General features: G+C 51.7%; 2 protein-coding genes and 1 long non-coding RNA gene across 4 annotated transcripts; 2 read left to right on the top strand and 1 right to left on the bottom strand.

The window, feature by feature from the left end:
- Window positions 1-175: 175 nt before the first annotated feature.
- LOC123587429 (mediator of RNA polymerase II transcription subunit 15-like) lies at window positions 176-3,866 on the top strand. Of its 2 annotated transcripts, XM_045457184.1 has the most exons (5): window positions 183-632; window positions 1,155-1,315; window positions 1,414-1,580; window positions 2,044-2,142; window positions 2,828-3,866. In XM_045457184.1, the coding sequence occupies exons 1-5, from the start codon at window positions 624-626 to the stop codon at window positions 2,962-2,964; spliced, it is 573 nt and encodes a 190-aa protein (XP_045313140.1). In that variant the 5' UTR covers window positions 183-623; the 3' UTR covers window positions 2,965-3,866. The 2 variants fall into 2 exon arrangements, with proteins under 2 accessions (XP_045313141.1, XP_045313140.1); XM_045457185.1 differs by lacking the exon at window positions 2,044-2,142 and having other exon boundaries at window positions 176-632.
- A 711-nt stretch (window positions 3,867-4,577) lies between these two features.
- LOC123587430 (coiled-coil domain-containing protein 74B-like) lies at window positions 4,578-10,419 on the bottom strand. Its single transcript, XM_045457187.1, has 9 exons — window positions 10,048-10,419; window positions 8,802-8,843; window positions 7,638-7,696; window position 7,606; window positions 6,482-6,644; window positions 5,475-5,652; window positions 5,318-5,400; window positions 5,165-5,236; window positions 4,578-5,011 (listed from the first exon to the last, which is right to left on the bottom strand). Exons 1-9 carry the CDS (start codon window positions 10,295-10,297, stop codon window positions 4,873-4,875), a joined length of 987 nt encoding a protein of 328 aa, XP_045313143.1. The 5' UTR covers window positions 10,298-10,419; the 3' UTR covers window positions 4,578-4,872.
- A 14-nt stretch (window positions 10,420-10,433) lies between these two features.
- On the top strand, window positions 10,434-17,110 carry LOC123587431. Its single transcript, XR_006707297.1, has 2 exons — window positions 10,434-10,541; window positions 16,759-17,110. It is a non-coding gene; the product is annotated as an uncharacterized LOC123587431 (long non-coding RNA).
- Window positions 17,111-20,771: the final 3,661 nt, after the last annotated feature.

Here is a 20,771-nt window from a genome sequence, read left to right as displayed (position 1 = left end):
GCATTGGAGCCCTGGTTCACAACATGGCACACGTGCCCTGCCCCTACCTGCCAGCTGTGCTGCTCTGAACGCCAGAGACGGGCCAGCCCTGCAGAACTGTGCACATGGACTGGCCTTTGGGTTCTGTCCCTATTTCTGCATCAGTTAGGCTATGCTCCCTTCTAGAAGATCTTCTCTGTTCTATTTACCGTGCAAAATGCTAGAAACTGCAGAACTAGATGTATTGGAGCTGGGCAGCACTCAAGCCTCTAGGCTCAATCCCTCTTTGGGACTCTAGGGCTTGGGGCAGGGACCTGGCCTCTGTCTCTCCCCCTGACCCATCACCTTTATGCTCTCTTCTGATGAGCAGGACCGGATAGCTCCTGGACGTGGGACCATCTTGCCTTATACTCTGGGTCTAGGAATAGTTCAATGACTGGGGCTCCTGTGGAGGGTTCTGGTGGCCAAGGCTGGTTCCATGCACACCAGGACGAGCTAGGCAGGGAGCGGTTGGGATGAGTGCTCAAGAGCCGCTGACACCTCATCCTTGAGCACCCAGAATCAGTCACATCCCCTCTCCCCATAGGTGCCCCCTGAAAACACTCCAGAAGTGTGAGATTGCCCTGGAGAAGCTCAAGAATGACATGGCAGTGGTGAGTGGGGCACCATGGCCTGGTGGTGTTCAAAGGGCCACAGGCATCTGTGGGGAGAATTCAGAACCACAAGCTGAGAGAAGCCTTCACAGTCAGGAGTGGGCAGAGGGGCCATGCTGCTCAGCCTGGGGACCTTGCCCAGGAGTCTTTTGCCAGGTCAGGTCTGCTGTGCGGAAGGAGAGTATATGTGGGAACATGGGAGAAGTCACCCTGTGGCTGTGGTCCTGGGGTGCTTTCTGCAGCCCCCAGGTGCATGGGCTTTCTTGTATGCCCATCTCCACCATCAGGCCTCCAGCCAGCCCTGCCCAGCCCCAGTCCAAGCCCTGGGGGAAGGGAACTCTGGGGAAGGTCAAGGCTGCAGAAGGCAGGAGAATGTATCCAGGATCAGCCGTATTTGTCTCCAGGGGGGCAGAGGTTGTGGGGAAGCCACAGAAGTCTGGCTGTGAAGGATAAGGACTTCAGGGTCTGGAAAGCCTCCCCAAGAGTGGGCTGCTGACATCCCCACTGCCCATCCTGTCACAGCCCACGCCCCCACCACCCCCGGTGCCGCCAACCAAGCAGCAGTACCTGTGCCAGCCACTCCTGGATGCCGTCCTGGCCAATATCCGCTCACCTGTCTTCAACCATTCCCTGTACCGTACATTCGTGCCAGCCATGACGGCTATCCACGGCCCACCCATTACGTACGTACAGTCCAGGGTTCAGCCTCGCAGTGGGTGGTGGGCCGTGGGCCACGGGCCACAGCCTAGTGTGGTGTGGTGACCATGGTGGTCTCTTCCAGGGCCCCGGTGGTATGCACTCGGAAGCGTAGGTTTGAAGACGATGAACGGCAGAGCATTCCTAACGTGCTCCAGGGGGAGGTGGCCAGATTAGACCCTAAGTTCTTGGTGAACTTGGACCCATCTCACTGCAGTAACAACGGCACCGTCCACCTGATATGCAAGTTGGGTGCGTACAGGGGAGGGCGGGCGGGGCTGGTGCTATGGGAGAGTGAGTCCTGAACTACAGCCCAAGGCCCTAGAGCAGGCCCAGCACAGGCCCGCATGATCCATGTGGACAGGCACTTGGCCTCCCACAAACAGGCATGCTCACACCACACGCTGAAGCCCACCATCCCTGTGTCCTCCTGGATCCTCACACATACCTGGCCCAGGAGGTGCTCTGAGGGCAGAGCCCTGAGCCCACAGACTCTTACCTCTCACCGGCCTGCCAGGGAAGCCCCTCCCTCCCAACCAGATATGGCTGTGCTTGCCTGAGGCCTTAGGGAGATGTGGAAGTGGGAATCAGAGTGACCTCCAGACTGCAGCAAGCCTCACCAGAACCTTTTGGGATATGAAGAGCCCTGTTTAGAGCAGGCCTATGAGGCAGGGCAGCCTGGGCCAGGTCACAGGCATAGACACATGTGTTGCAGATGACAAGGATCTCCCAAGCGTGCCGCCGCTGGAGCTCAGTGTGCCTGCCGACTACCCCGCCCAGAGCCCACTGTGGATTGACAGGCAGTGGCAGTACGGTGAGCCAAGAGGACAGCCTTGGGGAGGCCTCACGGCTGCCGTCTAGGGACCCTGGTAGGGGGCATCAGCTCAGGGCAACCGAGATTTGCTCTGTGCCCCGCAGCTGAGGCCCCTCCTCCCCTTTCTCTGCTGCCCCTTTGTGGGCAGGAGTGGGTTGCCCAGAAGTCACTTGGGAAGAAAGGGGCCCATCCTGTGTCTGCAGGGCGGTCACCTATAGTGAGAGAGAGGCGAGCAGGTCCAACCGCCTTTGTGGGCCTCTGCAAGGCTGTTACGGGAGTACAGAAGGAGCTTGGGCTTATGGAGACCCACCTGGGTGACATGGCTTCAAACCAGAGGCCCGGAGAGACCCCTGTTGATGGTGGCCAGTCCCCCTGCAGTGCAGAGCTGGTGCATAGGGCTGGGATCCCAAGGCTGTCCCTGAGTGAAAGCCCTGGGCTCCAGACCTGTTCACATTCCAGTTCTCCACTGACGCATGGGCCTGGGAGGGGACCGTGTTGGCCACCCCACTGTGTGCGGGAGATGGCATCCTGGTCATGTTGACTGGCTTTGATGCCCCAGACGCCAGCCCTGTGTCTGTGGGGCGGCCTTTCATAAAGAGTTGCTTGTGCAGCCCAGGGTCAGGCCCAGCACTGGCTGTCCCGGCGGAGGTCACAGCGGCACTCATGGCCCATTGCTCTGTTGCAGACGCCAACCCCTTCCTGCAGTCGGTGCACCGGTGCATGACCTCGAGGCTGCTGCAGCTCCCGGACAAGCACTCGGTCACAGCCCTGCTCAACACCTGGGCGCAGAGCATCCACCAGGCCTGCCTCTCCGCTGCCTAGCCACCCACCCACTGGGGACCACGGGGATAGCCGGCAACCTTGTCAGGGCCACAGCGGACATGCACCTCACGTTGGACATTTCTAGGTGTTGGCTCCCTTAGAGAACCTGGGCTTAGATTAGCTTTCCTGCTTTTATCTTCTGCCTTGGGGACCTGCCAAACATTTTCCCATACTTGTACGTGACTGGGGCAGGTGGCTGTGGAGCTGGCTGCTTCGTGGTGGGGTTGGGACTCCCCCCACCTCCACTCCCCCCCGGGAGTCAGACATGCCTCAGCCCTGTGTGCTCCTCCTTGGGCTGCTGTCCCCTTGGCTTCTCCAGGGCCCATGTCCTTCCTCAGCAGCCTGGGGGAGAACTCCAGGTCTCGTTAGAGCCTCTTGTGTGTGTGCCAGAAAACTTTTTGTTTCTGTAGGGGAACATGGAGAGCATAGGAAACCCTGAAAACACACACAGAATTCTCTGGTCACGGTATTGGGTTCAGACGCTTCCACCGTTGCCGTGGGGGGCACGCCACTGGGAAGCTCCTGGATCCAAGGGCCGCTGGCTGCGTCTCAGAAGGAAAGTCGGCCAGCAGGCAGTTGCGAATCCCCTGCCATCACCTGGGACTCATACCTCATGGCATTCTCCCTTTAAGCCATGGGGGTCTGCTCAGCACTGTGGGGGTGCCTAGGGAACAGGGACACCTGAGTGGATCCTGTACCTGGCACCGTGCCCACTCACTGGGCACTTGGGCCTGTTCTTGGGTCAGGGCAGCATCCTCAGGACCTGGCGTCATCAGAGCTGCTCCGGAGAGTGAAAGCTCCCTGACAGGGCATCAGCCCTCTGGCAATGAGAGGCTTCCCCTTTTGTATGTGCACTACCGTGTCATCTGTGGTTCTTATAATAAATTTATTATTCCTGTGTTTGTCATGAGTTTGTCACTGTGTCCCCTCCCACAAGTCTGGGACCACTATCCAGTGAGGTATGCTTTCAGGGCTGAGCCAGATTCCTCACCTTGGAGATGGCGGTGGATGCCCAGACCTTAGTTCACCCTTTTTTGACAGTATCAGTGCCTCATCCTGGTTTACCCCGAGGTTTCTGGCAAAGCTCCTGCTGCCCAAAGAAGAGGCAGAGATCAGCACTGAGGAAATGGCCAGTGGGGCCAGTAGCCCTGTCCTGCCAGGGGAGGGTCGACACTAAACTGACCACACCCATGAGACTAGGAAGCTCCGGTTCTGGTGAGTAAAGGGGTGGTGAGGCTCTTGGGTGGGAATCTCAGGGTGGGACCCTAGCGCCCTGGAGAGGACCATTCTCCCATGGCCGTGGCCCTCCACAGCAGAAGGCAGCTCGGTAGGATGGCTCGTTAGCTGGGATTGTCAGTGTGGAGGCTGGACGGCGCTGTGGCAGGGGGGACGGGACTTGCCCTTGTGCCTGGAAGGCAGTCCCAGCCCAGCCAAGGGCCAGGAAACCCCCTGCACTCAAAGAAGGGTGCATGCTGTGCCTGCCCGTGGCGCAGGGCACCCACCAGGCCCTGGACAAGTCCTGGTGACTGCCCCAGTGGGCCCCTCCCACCGCAGGGAGCAGAGCTGGGGGCACGGGGCAGGGCAGCCATGTGAGATAGCGGTGAGGGATGAGGTTCACAAGTGGAGAAACGAGCTTTATTTCCAGTCTTCAACAGGTAGGGTAATACTTATTTAATGTGTTTTTGTGTAAATGCAGAATAGCAAAATACCGAGCAAGAAAATAGTGTCTCGGTTCTGAGAGCAACCAAGTACTTTATCTGCCATGAACTCTGCTTATCTGGAATTTCGCGCGGCCTAAACGTGTTCGAATTCTTTTGAAGTGCTATCTAGAGAGGGTTAGCGTCTCCAGCTGTAGGGCATTGGCCTGGCCCTGACCTGGCATGCAGACGCCGACACGTGCCGCCCGCCTCAAAGGACAGAGCGGTGCAGCCGCCGGCGCTGCACCACCTGCAGCCTTTTCTGCCGCTCGGCAAAGTTACTCTTCAAGGTCTGCTTCAGCGCGGGCAGGATGGGGCGCTCTGCCACGGGCATAGGGCTCAGAATCAGGCTGGTAGGGCAGAGGGAGGTCACTACAGGTGCCCCCGGGAGCAGGAGCGGAGACTTGGCTGGCAGCAGGGCCCCAGGCAAGGCACTGAGCTGTCCCTGCCCCTTATGTACTGGGCTCAGGCCACCCCACCCTCCCCCTGCCGGTGGGACTCACCATTTCTTGGGGATGCCCTTGGTGGGGACCTTGGGGAGCTGCACGGCTCCCTGGTGAAGGGCCTCCTGGTCCCTGGTGAAAGAGGAGTCGGTAGTGAGCCCCAAAAGAGCAGACCTCACTGGGATGCGGTGGGGACCACGCCGAATCACTCACTTGGGAGAGCTGGGGCCGGCCTCCTCAGATGCAGCCTTGGGCCTCCTCAGGTTCCCTTCCAGGAGGGCCTTGAGGTGCTGCAGCTGGAAGGCAGGGAGAAGAGGGGCAGTGGGCGGGGTCTGCGGAGGCACTGGGGTCCCCGCTGCCTGAGCCTCACCTCTTGGGCCTGCAGGAGGTTGGCGTTCCACAGCTGGCGGATGACCACTTCGCATTGCTGAAGCGTGGTGGGCTTGCGCAGGTGCAGGGGCAGACTCATCACGGGGGGCTGCTTGCCCTTGTGCTGGCTGCCTGCCACCCAGGGGGCTGCTGAACTGGACGTCTCCACTTCTTCATCTCTGGAACAGGCACTACAGCAGCCCAGAGCTAGCCTGCCAGGATTGGTCTAACCACCCACCACCTCTCTTGAGGGCGGCATCCACACCAGTGTGCGGCTGGTGTGGGGAAGAAGGGTGTGTCTACACAGCCTCCTCAGGGTCTGGTTCCCTTCTGCTGGCCAGGGTGCTCCAGACACCAGGTGGCGGGGGTGGGGGGCCATCTCTGGTGCCAGCTGTGACCTGGGCGTATCCCTTCCTCTCCCCTCAAGGTGCACTGAGGGTCAGATGTGGTTCAAGCTGTGTGACTGCCCTCAGTCCTGACCCCACACCTGTGGGGCTGGTTGAGAGGGACTCTTAAGTAAGGACCGTGCAGAGAAGCAGGACCCCGTCCTGCTGGCTGAACTACCCAGGGGACAACAGGGTCTCTTCGGATGCAAAGTCCAGGTTCACTGCTGCTTTCCAGGAAGTCCCAGAAACAGGTGTCAACCCTGGTCTTGCTCTGGCCTGCTGGCTCTGTGCCTTGCGGAGGCCAAGCCCATTTCCCAGGGTGAGCCCAGGAACCCAACTTACTGTTGTTCTTTTGCTTGTTGTCTTGGTGAAAAGCAAACTAATGTGAAGGCCAAGTTACTTTGTTTCATTTCTGTGAGAAATTAGTTTCTGGGCTGCTGTTGGCACCCTCGTGTGGGCTCAGGTCAGCACAGGGCATTGCCCGCCAGATGGGCCTGCCTGGAGTGAGTCTGCTTTCACCCTGGAGACTGACCCATTTGGAAGGGCAAGGCAGCTGGCTGGTTCCAGAATGTGAACCTACTAAATGCAACGCTGGGCCCACAGGGTACAGGTGAGCCCTTACTTGGCCTGCCCCTGCACCCCTGGGGCTTTGTCCCGCTTGCTGTTGTGAAACAGGGCAGCAGCTGGGGTCTTCTCTTCCAGGTCCGTCTTCAGAGGAATGTCAGTTTTTGAGTCTTGCTTCTTGGAGAAGCTGGGCCGGGGCCTGGCCTTTCCTTGAGAGTTGGCTGTAGATCAGACCCAGACAGGGCAGTCACTGTGGGTGGGCATCAAGAGCCAGGGCCCACGTCCTCCAGGATTGGCTGTGAGTGCCCACGGAGCGCCTGCCCTCTGCCTCGGTTTCCTCCTTGTAAAGGAGAGATGGTAACAGAGTCCCCATTGGGGGGGCTGCCAGGTGATCCAAAAAGGGGGTCTGTGGGTGGTGCCTGCTGAACGCCCTAAAACTACTGCTGCTGTAGAAGCTGGCCTCCCCCTACTTGTACTGGGTCAGTCTCCCATGTCTCGGGGAAGTCCAGGGGTCAGGGTGGCCCCGCAGCTGTTCCCTGACTCTGAGGCAGCACCCCATTTTGGGCAAAATGAAACTGTATGAGAGTTCTGGGACCCGGCCTGCACAGACTTCCTTTCCACGGACAAGGCCCACGGCCTGCCTAGGCCCTGCATGGAAGGGGCAAGGGCCACTCCCGGGGAGGATGCCTGGCCTCTCAGGGAGGCCGAGTGCAGAGAAGGGGCTATTAGCTCCCCTCACTCTGCAGAGGACACCACAAGCCCAGAACGCTAGGCAGGGCTGTCCCACCTGTATCTACCTGCTTGCAGGAAACACAACAAGCAGGGCTTCTGCCAGGCTGCCCTTGGAAGACCACTTAGGAAGGCTCAGGGGCTCCTCTCTTTGTATGCAGGCAGGGTGTGCCTGCCACGGGACCTTGTGCCCCACGTTGATCTGACGTTCACTTCCTTTGTAGCCAAGGAAGCTTTGGTTTTCGTAGTCTCCCTCTGGCCAACTCATGGTCCTGTCACACCCCGCCTCGGCTCCTTCCTGCTGGTGTCAGCTGGCGGCCACCCTCTCTGGCTCCCTTCAGCTACTCCTTAACCCTTAAGTCCACAGAGCTTGGCAAAGGTGCAATCTGGTCAGCACCCCACACTGGCCATCGGGGCCCAGGGCCCCAGTGGGGCATGGGCCCCTCCCCTGACCCTGAGTTCACAGAGGGTGCTGGCATGCCAACTGACAAGGTCGAATTTGAGACGGACTTGATGGACTGAAAGCTGGAATTGGAAGTGCTGCCTGTGGGAAATGCACACGGTTAGTCTGAGATGGTGGCAGCACCACCTTGGTCCCAGCTTTCCCGGACACTTCTGTGCCCCGCTGTTGGGAGGGGCCAGGCCACCCGTGCCTTCCTCCTGGCCCTGCAGGCCTGTGTGTTTGTGTTTGTGTTTGTGTTTGTGTTTGTGCAGAGCCCTCCCCCCTGCTCTGGTGAGGCAGAACCAAGGCCAAGGGGAAGGTGATTTCTGGAAGGGCCATCCAGAAAGCAGCGGGCTTGGGCCCGAAGAAGCAGGCCCTGAATGGGAGGATGGCCTCTTCTGATATCCCACTGGGGACCCCCGACCCTGCAGGACTGGGACCATTAACAGGCCCTGCCACTTGCCCAGGATAGCTCACTGGAACTGCTCTGCTCCGCTCGAGGAGGGCCCACCACCACTGTTCCCATATTCCATGTCCCCTAGGAAGGGAGCCCCGGGACATCCCCAGACTGGGGCATACCAGGCTAACACCTCTCAGACCACCTCTTGATGTCAGACTTGGCCCCAAAGGTATGTGGGGGGAACAGGCCCAACACAGCCTGAGTCTCCCTGGGCTGGGCTGGAGGACAGGCAAAGAGAAAGGGGCTGTCACGATGAGGAAGGGCCTTAGACGAGTGACTGCAGGTCTCTCTGTCTCTACACTTGGTCACAGCAGACATGGCAGGGAGGATCCCAGAAGGACTGTGCCCAGAGCCGTCTGTGCCAGAGGCACAGGGCTGGGGGCTGCCATAGCAGCAACCCAAGTAAAAGAATCCCGCAGAGCAGCAAGGCTGGGGGCCCGGGGGCGGGGCGGTGGTGGCAGGGGTGGGGTCTCGGCAGCCCCACCCCAAGCTGCTCTTCCTGCTTCCTTACTGCAGACTTCAGGCCTTGGGATCCCCGAGAGCCCCACCTGCTGTGCTTGGGTGCACAGTCACCCACACCATGGCGGGGGGTGGGGGGCAGTGGTGTCTGTCCAGGTCCCCCAGGATTCCTCCCCACTGGGATAGTACATGGGCCAGTGCAGCTAGCTGGGTAGACACAAGCACTCTGGAGGGGCTATTCCTGACAGAAGTAATTTCCCATCAGGCACCCAAGGGCCTCAGTCTTACCTTCCTTTGGCTTCTGATTCATTATTAGCTTGTAATGGAGATCTGAAAGCAAGCATGTGCTCTGGTCATTTTTGAAACTGCAGCCATTTTGGGAGGAGAGGTTTTGGCTTGCCCTGTGCACTCCCCGCTGAACCCCTGAGAGACCTCACACACTGCCCCATGGGCCAAGCCTTTACCCTGGGTGTCTTAGGGCCAGCAATGCCTCTAGCTGTTCCCTGAGCCAGAGCCCTTGGGTAAGAGCCTCGCCAGGAGTCCATTCCTCTGCCCATGACATCTATAGGGCACCCTCTGCTAGGTGGAGCCCCAAGCTCCAGGGGAACAGAGGTGAGTGAGTCAGGATGACCCAGTCCTCCAGGAGCCCCTAGTCATGGATGAGCAAATGTGGTCAGAGCAATGATCAAGCGACACCCAGAACGTGGGCTGGCCACATCCAGCCTGGGCATCAGGGAGGGACAGGGGTGAGACTCAAGACTCCCTATGTCAGGAGGAGGAAGTCCTGACATCATGGTGATCCCTTGATCTAATAGCCCTTCAGGTAAAGGCAACAGGAGAAAGGTGGGGAGAAACTGAGACAGGGCTAAGAATGTGGGAGGAGGAGTTCCAACTACAGCATAAGGGAGAAGAGAGAGGACAGCAGTGTCCCACCGTGATAGGCCTTAAGTTCTGCTTCAGGCCTGGCCCACGGCGGTGAGGAGCCACCAGCGGGGCAAAGTTAGGAAGGACCTGCCCTGAGGAGACGCGGGGGCAGGGGGAGGTGTCCAAGGAGGGGCTGGATGGGAATGGCAAGTCGGCTCTCCATCTGTGTTTAGTCTGTGAAAATCACTGAGCTGTACACTCGCACTTTTTACTTCCATAAAAGTTTTTTTAGAACAGGCGGGCCCGACTTGCCTAGAGAGGAGACTGCGACCCGGCTTACTGTGGGAAACGCTACACAGCCAGACCACCCCACCAGATGGTGGGGCGGCCCCGTCGACCCCGCCCACGAAGACCCAGGTTTGGGGCCCAGGGTGCGGAGGAGGCAGGGGGTGCGGAGGGGGCAGGGAGTCCGAGACCCACGTAGCAGGACCCGGGGTGGGGCTTGCTGCCCTGTGTCCTCCTTATACCCTGTTTAAGGGTTTCTAAACCTTGTGTTCTAGAGTCCACGAGCGTTTCGGTACTGGAGGCACCCGGGAGCGGCAGGTCTGCCTCTCCCTCGGGCCCCGGCCGCGGAAGACGCCTCACTCGCGGCCGCGGCGCCCCGACTCACCCTTGTTCTCCCGCTTAAGGTGCTCGATCTCCTCGTGGAGCTTGACCAGTGTCTCCGAGTGCTGCTGCTGCAGGAACTGCAGGCTCTTCTCCAGGTCCACGACCCGCTTCTGCGCCTCGATGAGCCCAACCTGCGTGCTGTGCTGCGCGGGCTGGAGGATGGCGGGCGGGCGCAGGCGCGACGTGCCCCGGGAGCCCGGGATCCCCGAGCTGGGGGGCCGCTGCCCGGCCGCCGCCACCCCCGCCCTCATGTCGCCGCTGCCGCCGCCTCTGCCGCCGCCTCTGCCGTCGCTGCACTCCCACTTGGTGGCTCCACTGCCCCGGCCTGGTGCCGCGTCGCCATGGAAACGGGCGCGAGCGGGCGAGGGGGGCGGGGCGTGCGGCGGGGCGTCCTCTGTGATGCCCGAGAGACCACGCTGCTGGTGGGGGTGGGGCCTGCGTCAAGTTTGCCTGAGCTTGTACACCCTGACTTTGAAAGGCATCCTCTGAATTAAGGTCAGGTAATCGTCCGCCTTTACAGTAGGTCTTACGCTCCAATTATCTATGCTTGTTTATTTTAATAGTTCGCTTCTGGAATAGATGATATGGATTACATATTCAAAAATCCAAAGGTAGAGGACTTTCTGCTTTATGAAATGTGGACAGAATATATGAAACAGCCACCTGGAAACAACGGAGAAGAACAGAAAGCAAAGTGGACGAAGGCAGCTCTTGAAAGAAGAGCTGCTTGGGGCGCCTGGGTGGTTCAGTTGGTTAAGTACCCAACTCTTGAGTCTGGCTCAAGTCACAACTGTGAGATGGAGACCCGTGTCAAGCTCTGCGCTGAGAGCAAGGAGCCTGATTGGGTCTCTCTCTCTCCCTGTCTCTCTCTCTCTCCCTGTCTCTCTCTCTCTCTCCCTCTCTCCTCTCTCTCTGCTCCTCCTCCGCTTACATGCTCTCTTTCTCTCAAAGTAAATCAATAAAACTATTTTTAAAAAGAAGAGCTGCTTTTTCCCTGAGCTCTCTCTTCTGGTCAGCCGGACCTCAAACAGGAAGCCACAGTCCTATTGGCTGCAGAAGGCAGAGGATGGAGTTTGGGAAGGACAGTGCAGCTGGAAACTGAGGGGGCAACACAGTGAAGTTTGGAGCCTCTGCAAGTGAGGAGTTGAAAGCAATAAACTTCAAATATGTGGCTGGCCTGAACTGCCCACAGCATTCCAGGCATTCCAGGGAAAGAGAAAGAGCTGGAAGGCCAAAAGCTGAGAAGAGATTCATTTGCTGCTAGCTCCAGGGGAGACAGAATTTGGAGTCTGACAGAGGAGCTTGGTAAACGCTTCAGTTTTTCTTTTAACCCCCAAAAGGATCACACCTTGGTAATAAAGACTATGTTCTAGAAATAAGAGATTTGCCTTAGAACTAAGGGCAAAATCAGAAAATACCCACCCTCGTAAAACTTAGAAGCCCAGCCTCCACGAGGTTTTGGTGATGTTCCAATAATTCAACCCCCTGGAGAACAAAACTCAACACTCTTCAGAGAATTATAACAGAACCCAGAGTCTCTGTGTCCTGTCATCCATGATGTCTGATATACAATAAAAAATACCAGACATGCCAAGAAACAGACAAATGTGACTGAGTCACGAGAAAAAAAATCCAGATTCAGTCAATGGAAATAGATCTGCAAATAATACTAGATAAGAAAAGTTACAGAAAAGTATTTTATAATGAATATGATTAAAACCTACAGAAAAAGATGGCCATAGTGAGTGGAATCATAGAAAAAATTTTAAATGATTGATAAAGCGTTAAAAATGAAAGGAAAAAAAAAAAAAAAGGAAATCCTACAACTACAAATGTACCTGGATTTCTGGTTTCCTGGTCCAGCCTTGGCAATCATCACTGCCATCCGCACAAAAGAGAAAGTCGCTGACAAGCTGAAAAATCAATGAACTCTTCTTAGATCCATCAGAGAACTGAGATCACAGGACAAACGGCTGCCCCCAAATTGGAGAGACAGAGAATCACAACCCACTGGAGCATCAATCTCTGTCTGAACCACTACCAGGGGAGGAAAAGCTAAACTGTAATTGATGAATTGCTGGTGTGGCCAGTGTAGACAAGGGTTAAAGAGTTCAGGGGGCAGAGGTCCAATCTTAAGGGGCCCCGCACCTTTGTGAGTTTAACCTCCAGGAGCCCTACCAGATTCTCATGAGGAAGAAAGATGGAAAAAATCCCCCTGTGGTCCCAACAGGAAGAGGGTGAAGCAGCCATTTTGAAGTATTGCCCAGAGCTTTCTGTTCTTCAGGGATTTCCCTCAAAACAAACTAAGACAGCCCCAAATGCCAAACCGGCTGGGATTTTAATAGAGCCTAACAGACCTGGAGGAAAAGAAATACCTAACTCTAGCTGCTTCTAGCCTTCCCCTCTCTCCACACCTTTCCACCACATCAGTGGGGGCCTGTGTAAAAATGGGATACAAGCGAAGGAATTGCCCATCTCAGAACTAATTTAAGAAGTGTCTAGGGGCATCTGTGTGGCTAAGTTGGTTAAGCATCTGACTCTTGATCTCAGCTTAGGTCTTGATCTCAGGTTCGTGAGTTCAAGCCCTACATTGGGTCCCATGCTGGGCATGAAGTCTACTTTAAAAATAATAATAATATGGGGCGCCTGGGTGGCGCAGTCGGTTAAGCGTCCGACTTCAGCCAGGTCACGATCTCGCGGTCCGTGAGTTCTAGCCCCGCGTCGGGCTCTGGGCTGATGGCTCAGAGCCTGGAGCCTGTTTCCGATTCTGTGTCTCCCTCTCTCTCTGCCCCTCCCCCGTTCATGCTCTGTCTCTCTCTGTCCCAAAAATAAATAAACGTTGAAAAAAAATTAAAAATAATAATAATAATAATGATAATAATCATAATAAGTTTCTAGGAAAACCCAAAGACAACAAGGAAGACAAAATAAGGGCACCGGAGGAATATTTTGCCTCTGACACCTATGGCTGCAACAAACAATAAACATGGACTAAACCCTGGCAAGATAAACAAAATCTCATGCTACAGGCCTGTTTACCTCAGTTGCTTCTACACAACACATCATATCCAAATTTCAACAAAAAATTACAAGGCATACTATGAGGTGCCTGGGTGGCTCAGCCAGTCAAGTGTCCAACTTCGGCTCAAGCCATGATCTCACAGTCCATGAGTTCAAGCCCCACATTGGGCTCTCTGCTGTCAGCGCAGAGCCTCCTATGGATCCTCTATCTCCCTCTCTCTCTCTGCGCCTCCCCAGCTGGCTCGCTCTCTCTCAAAATAAATAAACCTAAAAAAAATTACAAGATATACTAGAAGACAAAAAAAAAAAAAAAAAAAAACCAAAAAAAAAAAAACCACATAGTTTGAAGAGACAGAACAAGCATCAGAGCTAGACTTGGATCTGGAGAGATGTTGGAATTATTGAATTGAAATTTTTATTTTTTCACATCTTATTTTATTTTATTTTTTATTTTAAAGAGAGAAAGAGAGTGCAAGCAGGGGAGAGGGGCAGAAGGAGAAAGAGAGGATCTTAACCAGGCTCCATGCTTAGCGAGGAGCCTGACACAGGGCTTGATCCCATGACCCTGGAATCATGACCTGAGCTGTAATCAACAGTCAGACTTCAACTGACTGAGCCACCCAGGCGCCCCATCAGATTGGGAATTTTAAACAACTATGATGACTATGCTAATGGCTCTAATGGAAAAAGTGGACAATATGAAAGAATGGAGGGATAATGTAAGCAAAGAGATGTAAACTCTGAGAAGGTAAAGGAAATGTGTGAAATCAAGAACGCTGTAACACAAGTGAAGAATGCCTTTGATGGGCTTATCAGCCGACTGGGCAAGGCCAAGGAAAGAATCAATGAGCTTGAAGTTACGTCAAGAGAAACTTCCAAAACTGAAATATGAAGAGAAGGGTGAATGAAAATGACAGAACACAATATCCACAAATCCTGTGACTGTTTCAAAAGGTGTAACATATGTAGAGTGAGAAGACCGGAAGGAGAAGAGAGAAAGGAACAAAAAATATTTACAGCAATAACGACTGATAATTTCAAAAATTAACGAAAGACAACAAATCACAGATCCAGGAAGCTCAGGGAACACCAGGCAGGAGAAACACACACAAAAAATCTCCTCCTGGGCATATCACATTCTCACTGGAGAAAATTAAAGACAAAGAGAAAATCTGGAAAGAAACCAGAGGAGGAAAAAAGAAAAAGAGCTTTCATAGTAAGAAGTAAAGATAGAATCACATCGGATTTCTCCTCAGAAACCACGCAAGCAAGAGAGTGAAGAAAGATATTCGTGTTGAAAGAAAAAAGCCACAAACTTAGAGTACTGTATCTAGCTACATTTCCTTCAAAAGTAAAGAAGAAATAATAAAGACCTTCTCAGACAAACAAAAATTGAGGAACTTCGTTGCCAGTAGCCCTGCTTTGTGAGAAATGTTAAAAGAAATTCTTCAGAAAGAAGAAAAATGACATAGGTCAGACACTAAGATCTACATTAAGAAGAGAGCATTAGAGAAGGAATAAATGACGATAAAAAAAAATTGCTGTTTCACATTCTTAAAACTTAAAAAAAATTGTGGGGCTCGAACTCACAACCCCAAGATAAAGAGTCACATGCTCCACCGACTGAATCAGCCAGGCACCCCTTCTTTTTCATATTCTTGTTTTTCAGTTTATTTATCTATTTTGAGAGAGAGGGAGAGAAAAGTGCAGGAGGGGCAGAGAGAGGGGGAGAGAGAGAATCCCAAGCAGGTTCTGCACTGTCAGCGCAGAGCCCCATGTGGGGCTCAAACTCACAAACCGTGAGATCATGACCTGAGCCAAAATCCAGAGTTGGATGTTTAACCGACTAAGCCACCCAGGCGCCCCGTCATATTCTTAATTAATCTTACAGATAACAGTTTGTTTAAAATAACCATAGCAAAAAATAATCATCATCATAGCAACAATGCATTTGGTAATTATAGCTTATCAATAAGTGAATGACAGCAATGTTATCAGAGATGGGAGGGAGAAATCAGAAATATTCTAAGGTCTTGCACTCCCGTGAGGTGCTATGCTGTTATTCTAAAGAGAACTTGGATTCACTGTAAGTGTATACTCAAGGGCAAGCACTTAAAATAATTTTAAATCAAAAGTATAATTGATATGCTAAGAGAAGAGAGAAATGGGATAATATAAAAGGTTCAGTTAAAGGGGTGCCTGGCTGGCTCAGTCAGAAGAGCATGCAACTCCTAATCTTGTTGGGATTGGGAGCTCAAGCCCCACATAGAGATTACTTACAAATAAACAAACTTAAAAAAAAAAAAGAAAAAGTCTGAGTTAAAGCCAGACAAGGTGGGAAAAGAGTGGAAGACAAAAAGAGAAACAAAGAGCAATGAATAGAAAACAGTAACAGGGGCGCCTGGGTGGCTCAGTCAGTTGAGCATCCGACTTCGGCTCAGGTCACGGTCTTGCAGTTCGTGAGTTCGAGCCTCGCGTCGGGCTCTGTGCTGACAGCTCAGAGCCTGGAGCCTGCTTCAGAATCTGTGTCTCCCTCTCTCTCTGCCCCTCCCCTGCTCATGCTCTCAAAAATGAATAAATGTAAAAGAAAAAAAAAATGGTGTCAGGAACCTGAGAAAAATCACTTCTTACTGAAGCAACATCACAGTTGACTGCTTAACATTACAGTTTTTTGACAATTAAGGCAAAAGGAAAAGTCATTGTGGAATAGAGTTTTCATTCTCTCGCAAAGGAAATATGTACATTCTTCAGAAACAAATTTCTTTGGGACCCATATGGAGGGATTGAGCATTTTGGTGGCTTGGATACGAAACATTGAGTAGAATGGATGATGTTTTCGAGAATACTTTCCCATAGTGCCTGGGTGGCTCAGTCGGTTAAGTGTCTGATGACTCTTGATCTCAGTTCAGGTCATGATCTTGCAGTTAGTGAGTGTGAGCCCCACATGGGGCTCTGTGCTGATGGAGTGGAGCCTACTTGGGATTCTGTCTCTCCTTCTCTCTGCCCCTCCCCCACTGGTGCTTGCGTGCTCTCTCTCTCAAAATAAACATTAAAAAAATGTAAAAATAATAGGAGAAGAATACTTTCCTTAAGAGACAGGCAAGTCAGATGGATATTCATTTTATCATTTTTCCTTTTAAATGTATATATTCCTTTAATAAAATTAAGAGATAATGAAGATCTTTTAAAATCTACTGTTACAGGAAGATTTCAGTCTTCACTGCCACTATTCACAACGCCCCAGACATGAATACTACGTATCTGGGGCTCTTTTTTCCAGTAGTTACCTCCATAGCTCTCGGTGATGTGCTTTTGCTACGATTTTTTTAAGTTTATTTATTTTGAGAGAGAGAGAGAGAGAGAGAGAGAGACAGAATCCTAAGCAGGCTCTATGCTGTCAGCACAGAGCCCAATGTGGGGCTCGACCTCATGAACTGTGAGATCATGACCTGAGCTGAAATCAAGAGTCAGCCACTTAACCGACTGAGCCACCCAGGCACCTTTACTATTTCTTGATTTACCAAAATGAGCCACACCCACCGGCTTCCTTTCCTGTTCTAATGAGTGAGGGTTTAACTCACTTCTATCACCAATCCCACATTCTAATACAGTCCCATTATTATTCTTAGCTCCTCTCTTATTTATATTTGTAATCCTACATCTTTAGTTTTGGTTTTACCTCATTTTACAGCAAACGAAGTGTGGCCGTGGGCTCGCGAAAGCATGATGTTGTCAGTGCCTCTGTCTGGAACTCACCGGTCCTGCTGTATTTCCCATCACCCTGAAGGATGGCGGAATGCACTTTTGAAGATTTGCTTCTGGTGTCAGCTGGGTGAAATCACTTGGTGAAGCTAGCGTAATGTCCCTAATGTCCCGGGAGATGCAGGCCGTGCTTTGAAGCAGCCACTAACTTGTAGTGAAGTTTCTTTCCCGGAGGCAAAGATATCCAAAGACTTCAGGAATCAAGGGGTAGAAGTGGGAGGAGCTTGTTTCACTGTTACTATTCTAATGACCTACCAGTAAAGTTTCAACTTCCCACCCCCACAGCTTCGGGTTCTGCTGGCTTAGAGGTCTTGCTTGGTTGCCACAGGTGGCAAGGGACACGCTGGTTCCACTGAACAGGAAGCTGAGACTGCCGCCTGGTGACTTTGTCAGGCAAAAAGGGGGTTGCTGTACTGGTTGGGTGGCTGGGCTTGATTATCAAGCGTAAATCGGTTTGCTACTCCAGAATGGGGGCAAGGAGGAACACCTGGAACCCAGGAGATTCTCTTGGTAATCTTACGTAGGGCTCCCGCATGCTGTGGTAAAAATGACGGAAAACTATAGCAACCTAAAACAGGCAGGACTAAGGGGCGACTGGGTGGCTCAGTCGGTTAAGCGTCCGATTCTTGGTTTTGGCTCAGGTCATGATCTTTCGGTTCAGGGGTTCTAGTCCCTCATTGGGCTCTGCGCTGGGAGCCTGCACACTCTCTCTCTCGCGCGCGCAAAATAAATAAGCACTGCTAGGAATTTACCCAAGGGATACAGGAGTGCTGATGCATAGGGGCACTTGTACCCCAGTGTTTATAGCCGCACTTTCAACAATACCCAAATTACAGAAAGAGCCCAAATGTCCATCAACTGACGAATGGATAAAGAAGATGTAGTTTATATATACAACGGAATATTACTTGGCAATGAGAAAGAATGAAATCTGGCCATTTGTAGCAACATGGATGTAACTGGAGAGTGTTATGCTAACTGAAATAAGTCATACAGAGAAACACAGATACCGTATGTTTTCACTCATATGTGGATCCCGAGAAACTTAACAGAAGACAGTGGGGAGGGGAAGGGGGAAAAAAAAGGTTGCAGAGAGGGAAGGAGGCAAACCATAAGAGACTTAAAAACTGAGAACAGCGGCGCCTGGGTGGCTCAGTCAGTTAAGTGTCAGACTTGGGCTCAGGTCATGATCTCGTGGTTTGTGAGTTCGAGCCCCACGTCGGGCTCTGTGCTGACAGCTTGGAGCCTGAAGCCTGCTTCGGATTCTGTGTCTCCGTCTCTCTCTGCCCGTCCCCCACTTGTGCATTGTCTCTCTATCAAAAATAAATACAATGTAAAAAAAAATTTAAAAACAGCAACAACAAACTGAGGGTTGATGGGGGTGGAGGAGAGGGGAAAGTGGGTGATGGGCATTGAGGAGGGCACCTGTTGGGATGAGCACTGGGTGTTGTATGGAAACCAATTTGACAATAAATTATATATTTTAAAAAAGTATATTTCAGAAAACACTGAATTTATAAAAACAAATAAATAATAAAACAGGCAGAACCATTTAAAGCACAAAAACTTCCAGAATTAAGGGGCACCTGGGTGGTTCAGTGGGTTGAGCATCTAACTTCGGTTCAGGTCATGTTCTCGTGGCTCGTGAGTTCGAGCCCCACATCGGGCTCTCAGGCTCTCGGGCTCTCTGCTGTCAGCGCAGAGTCACTTTGGATCCTCTGTCCTCCTCTCGGTGCCCCTCCCCCGCTGAGCGCATGTGCGCTCTCTCCCGCGCTCTCTCTCCCCAAAACAAATCAACATTAAAAAAATTTTTTTTCAAGGATAAAGATCTAGGTCACCCCACAAAAATCCCCCCCCCCAAATATGACTGGCTGAGGTGCTTGCTGGGGACAAAGAGAAAGGGTGGTGGAAGAACACTCATCTTGTCATGTGACCAATCACAGCCGCGAGCACAGTTGTGGCCAAAGATGTCCTGTGTCTTACTTTGATATGGACTTTTGTACCTCATACTTGTCTTTTTCTCCTCTCTCATTCTCATGCTACCAGGAAGTATTAATGTATAAATCATGGCTATTTCTGTAACTCAATATTAGGCTACAGGATAGCAGAATCCGAATCAGGAAACAAAGGCACATTTATTCAGAGATGGGTAAGGGGGAACTTTGGGTTTCTTCTTTCGATTCGGCTGTCGGAAGGATAGCTGAATCATACAATGTGAAAGCACGGTGCTCCGAATACCTTTACTTGGAAGTTAAATGTTGAAAAGGAGGTGTTTGGATGCAAAGCTGAGCTGACCAAGGGGTAGATTGTGCTGGGCTGGTTGTGGTTAACCCAGAGCCACCACCATTCATTTTTAAGGCTGAGAACTCTGTTTTCCAGAATCCCCTTTCCCTTAGGGTTTTGGGATAGCGCCAGCCAGAGAGAGAAAGTCGTAGGAGGTTTGGAAGATGGAGGTGAATCAGTCACAGTCAAGTATGTGGGTAAACAAGAGATCCACACTGGCTTCCTGGAGCACGACCCCCTTCATCACTGAATTCTGAGATGGTCTGCACAAGCTTCTTGGAGAATCTTGAGACCCACCCACCTTGGTGCTTCAGGCTGAGGTCTTTAGCATGAGCTTCTTTGCTCTTGCATCTGCAAGAGCTTCCATTACCTCTGTTCTTTTGGCTCTTCCCACACTCACGGAAGTCCCTGATTCTTTTTTTTTTTTTTTTTTCTTAAGTTTATTTACTTATTGAGAGAGAGAGAGAGAGGGAGGGAGGGAGGGAGAGAATCCCAAGCAGGCTCCGCGCTGACACTGCAATGCAGGGCTTGATCCCATGAACCACGAGATCATGACCTGAGCTGAAATTAAGAGTCGGATGCTCAGCCAACCGAGTCACCCAGGTGCCCCTGATTGTAACAGTTTTTTACACAACTTTTTTAGTTTTTAAGTAATCTCCACACCTGATATGGGGCTCAAATCCATGACCCCAAGATCAAGAGTCAAACACTCTTTCAGCTGAGCCACCCAGGTACCCCTACAAGGTAATTTTAGAACTTTTTTGTTCTTTTAAAAGAAACCCTGTACCCATTAATGGTCACTCCTCATTGCCTCTCTTGGCCCCAGTCCTAAGCAACCAGTAATCTACTTTCTGTCTCCATAGGTCTGCCTGTTCTGGAGATTTCGTAGCAATAGAATTCACAATATGTGATCTTTTGCAAATGGCTTCTTTCACTTAATATAACGTTCTCAAGATTTACTCTTGGGCACCTGGCTGGCTCAGTCGGTAGAACATGTGACTCTTAATCTCGAGTGTGTGAGTTCAAGCCCCATTCTGGGCATAGAGTTTCCTAAATAAACAAGCAACCCAGTAAATAAATAGCTTTTAAAAAGATTTACTCATATTGTAAATATGAGTAATTGTAATTTACTCATATTGTAAATACTTCATTCCTTTTTATGGCCAAATAGTATTCCATTGCATGGGCATACAGCATTTGGTTTATCCCTTCATCACGTGGCGGACATTTGGGTTATTTCTACTTTGGGGCTATTGTCAATAATGCTGCCATGAACATTTGTGTATCTGTTTTTGTGTGGGCCTATGTTTTCAAAATTAAAAAATATTTTGTACTGAAAAACGACACTTTCCAAATGAAAAGACAATCTACAGAATGGGAGAAAATATTTCCAAGTCACATATTTGATAAAGTGCTTACATCTAGAATATGCAAAGAGTTCTTACAATTCAATAATAAAAAAGTTAATAATCCAAATTAAAAATGGGTGAAAGCCAGGGCACCTTGGTGGCTCAGTCGGTTAAGCACCCGACTTTGGCTCAGGTCATGATCTCGCAGCTTGTGAGTTCAAGCCCTGCATCAGGCTGTCTGCTATCAACACAGAGACTTCTTGGAATTCTCTGTCCCCCTCTCTCTGCCCCTCCTCCTCTCATGCTCTCT

The sequence above is a fragment of the Leopardus geoffroyi genome, chromosome D3 (assembly GCF_018350155.1).
Source record: "Leopardus geoffroyi isolate Oge1 chromosome D3, O.geoffroyi_Oge1_pat1.0, whole genome shotgun sequence".
Taxonomy (NCBI): Eukaryota; Metazoa; Chordata; class Mammalia; order Carnivora; family Felidae; genus Leopardus; species Leopardus geoffroyi.
Note: the sequence above shows the minus strand (reverse complement) of the source record. Positions and strands in the feature narration are given on the sequence as shown.

Excerpts from the sequence above, each read along its gene's own strand:
- LOC123587429 (XM_045457184.1), top strand. Across the intron at positions 1,316-1,413 it reads ATCCACGGCCCACCCATTAC|GGCCCCGGTGGTATGCACTC; the intron begins GTACGTACAGTC and ends GGTCTCTTCCAG. Across the intron at positions 1,581-2,043 it reads CCACCTGATATGCAAGTTGG|ATGACAAGGATCTCCCAAGC; the intron begins GTGCGTACAGGG and ends CATGTGTTGCAG.
- LOC123587430 (XM_045457187.1), bottom strand. The coding sequence starts at position 10,297 with ATGAGGGCGGGGGTGGCGGCGGCCGGGCAGCGGCCCCCCAGCTCGGGG. Across the intron at positions 8,844-10,047 it reads CCTTAAGCGGGAGAACAAGG|ATCTCCATTACAAGCTAATA; the intron begins GTGAGTCGGGGC and ends GCTTGCTTTCAG. Across the intron at positions 5,012-5,164 it reads AAGGGCATCCCCAAGAAATG|CCTGATTCTGAGCCCTATGC; the intron begins GTGAGTCCCACC and ends CTGCCCTACCAG.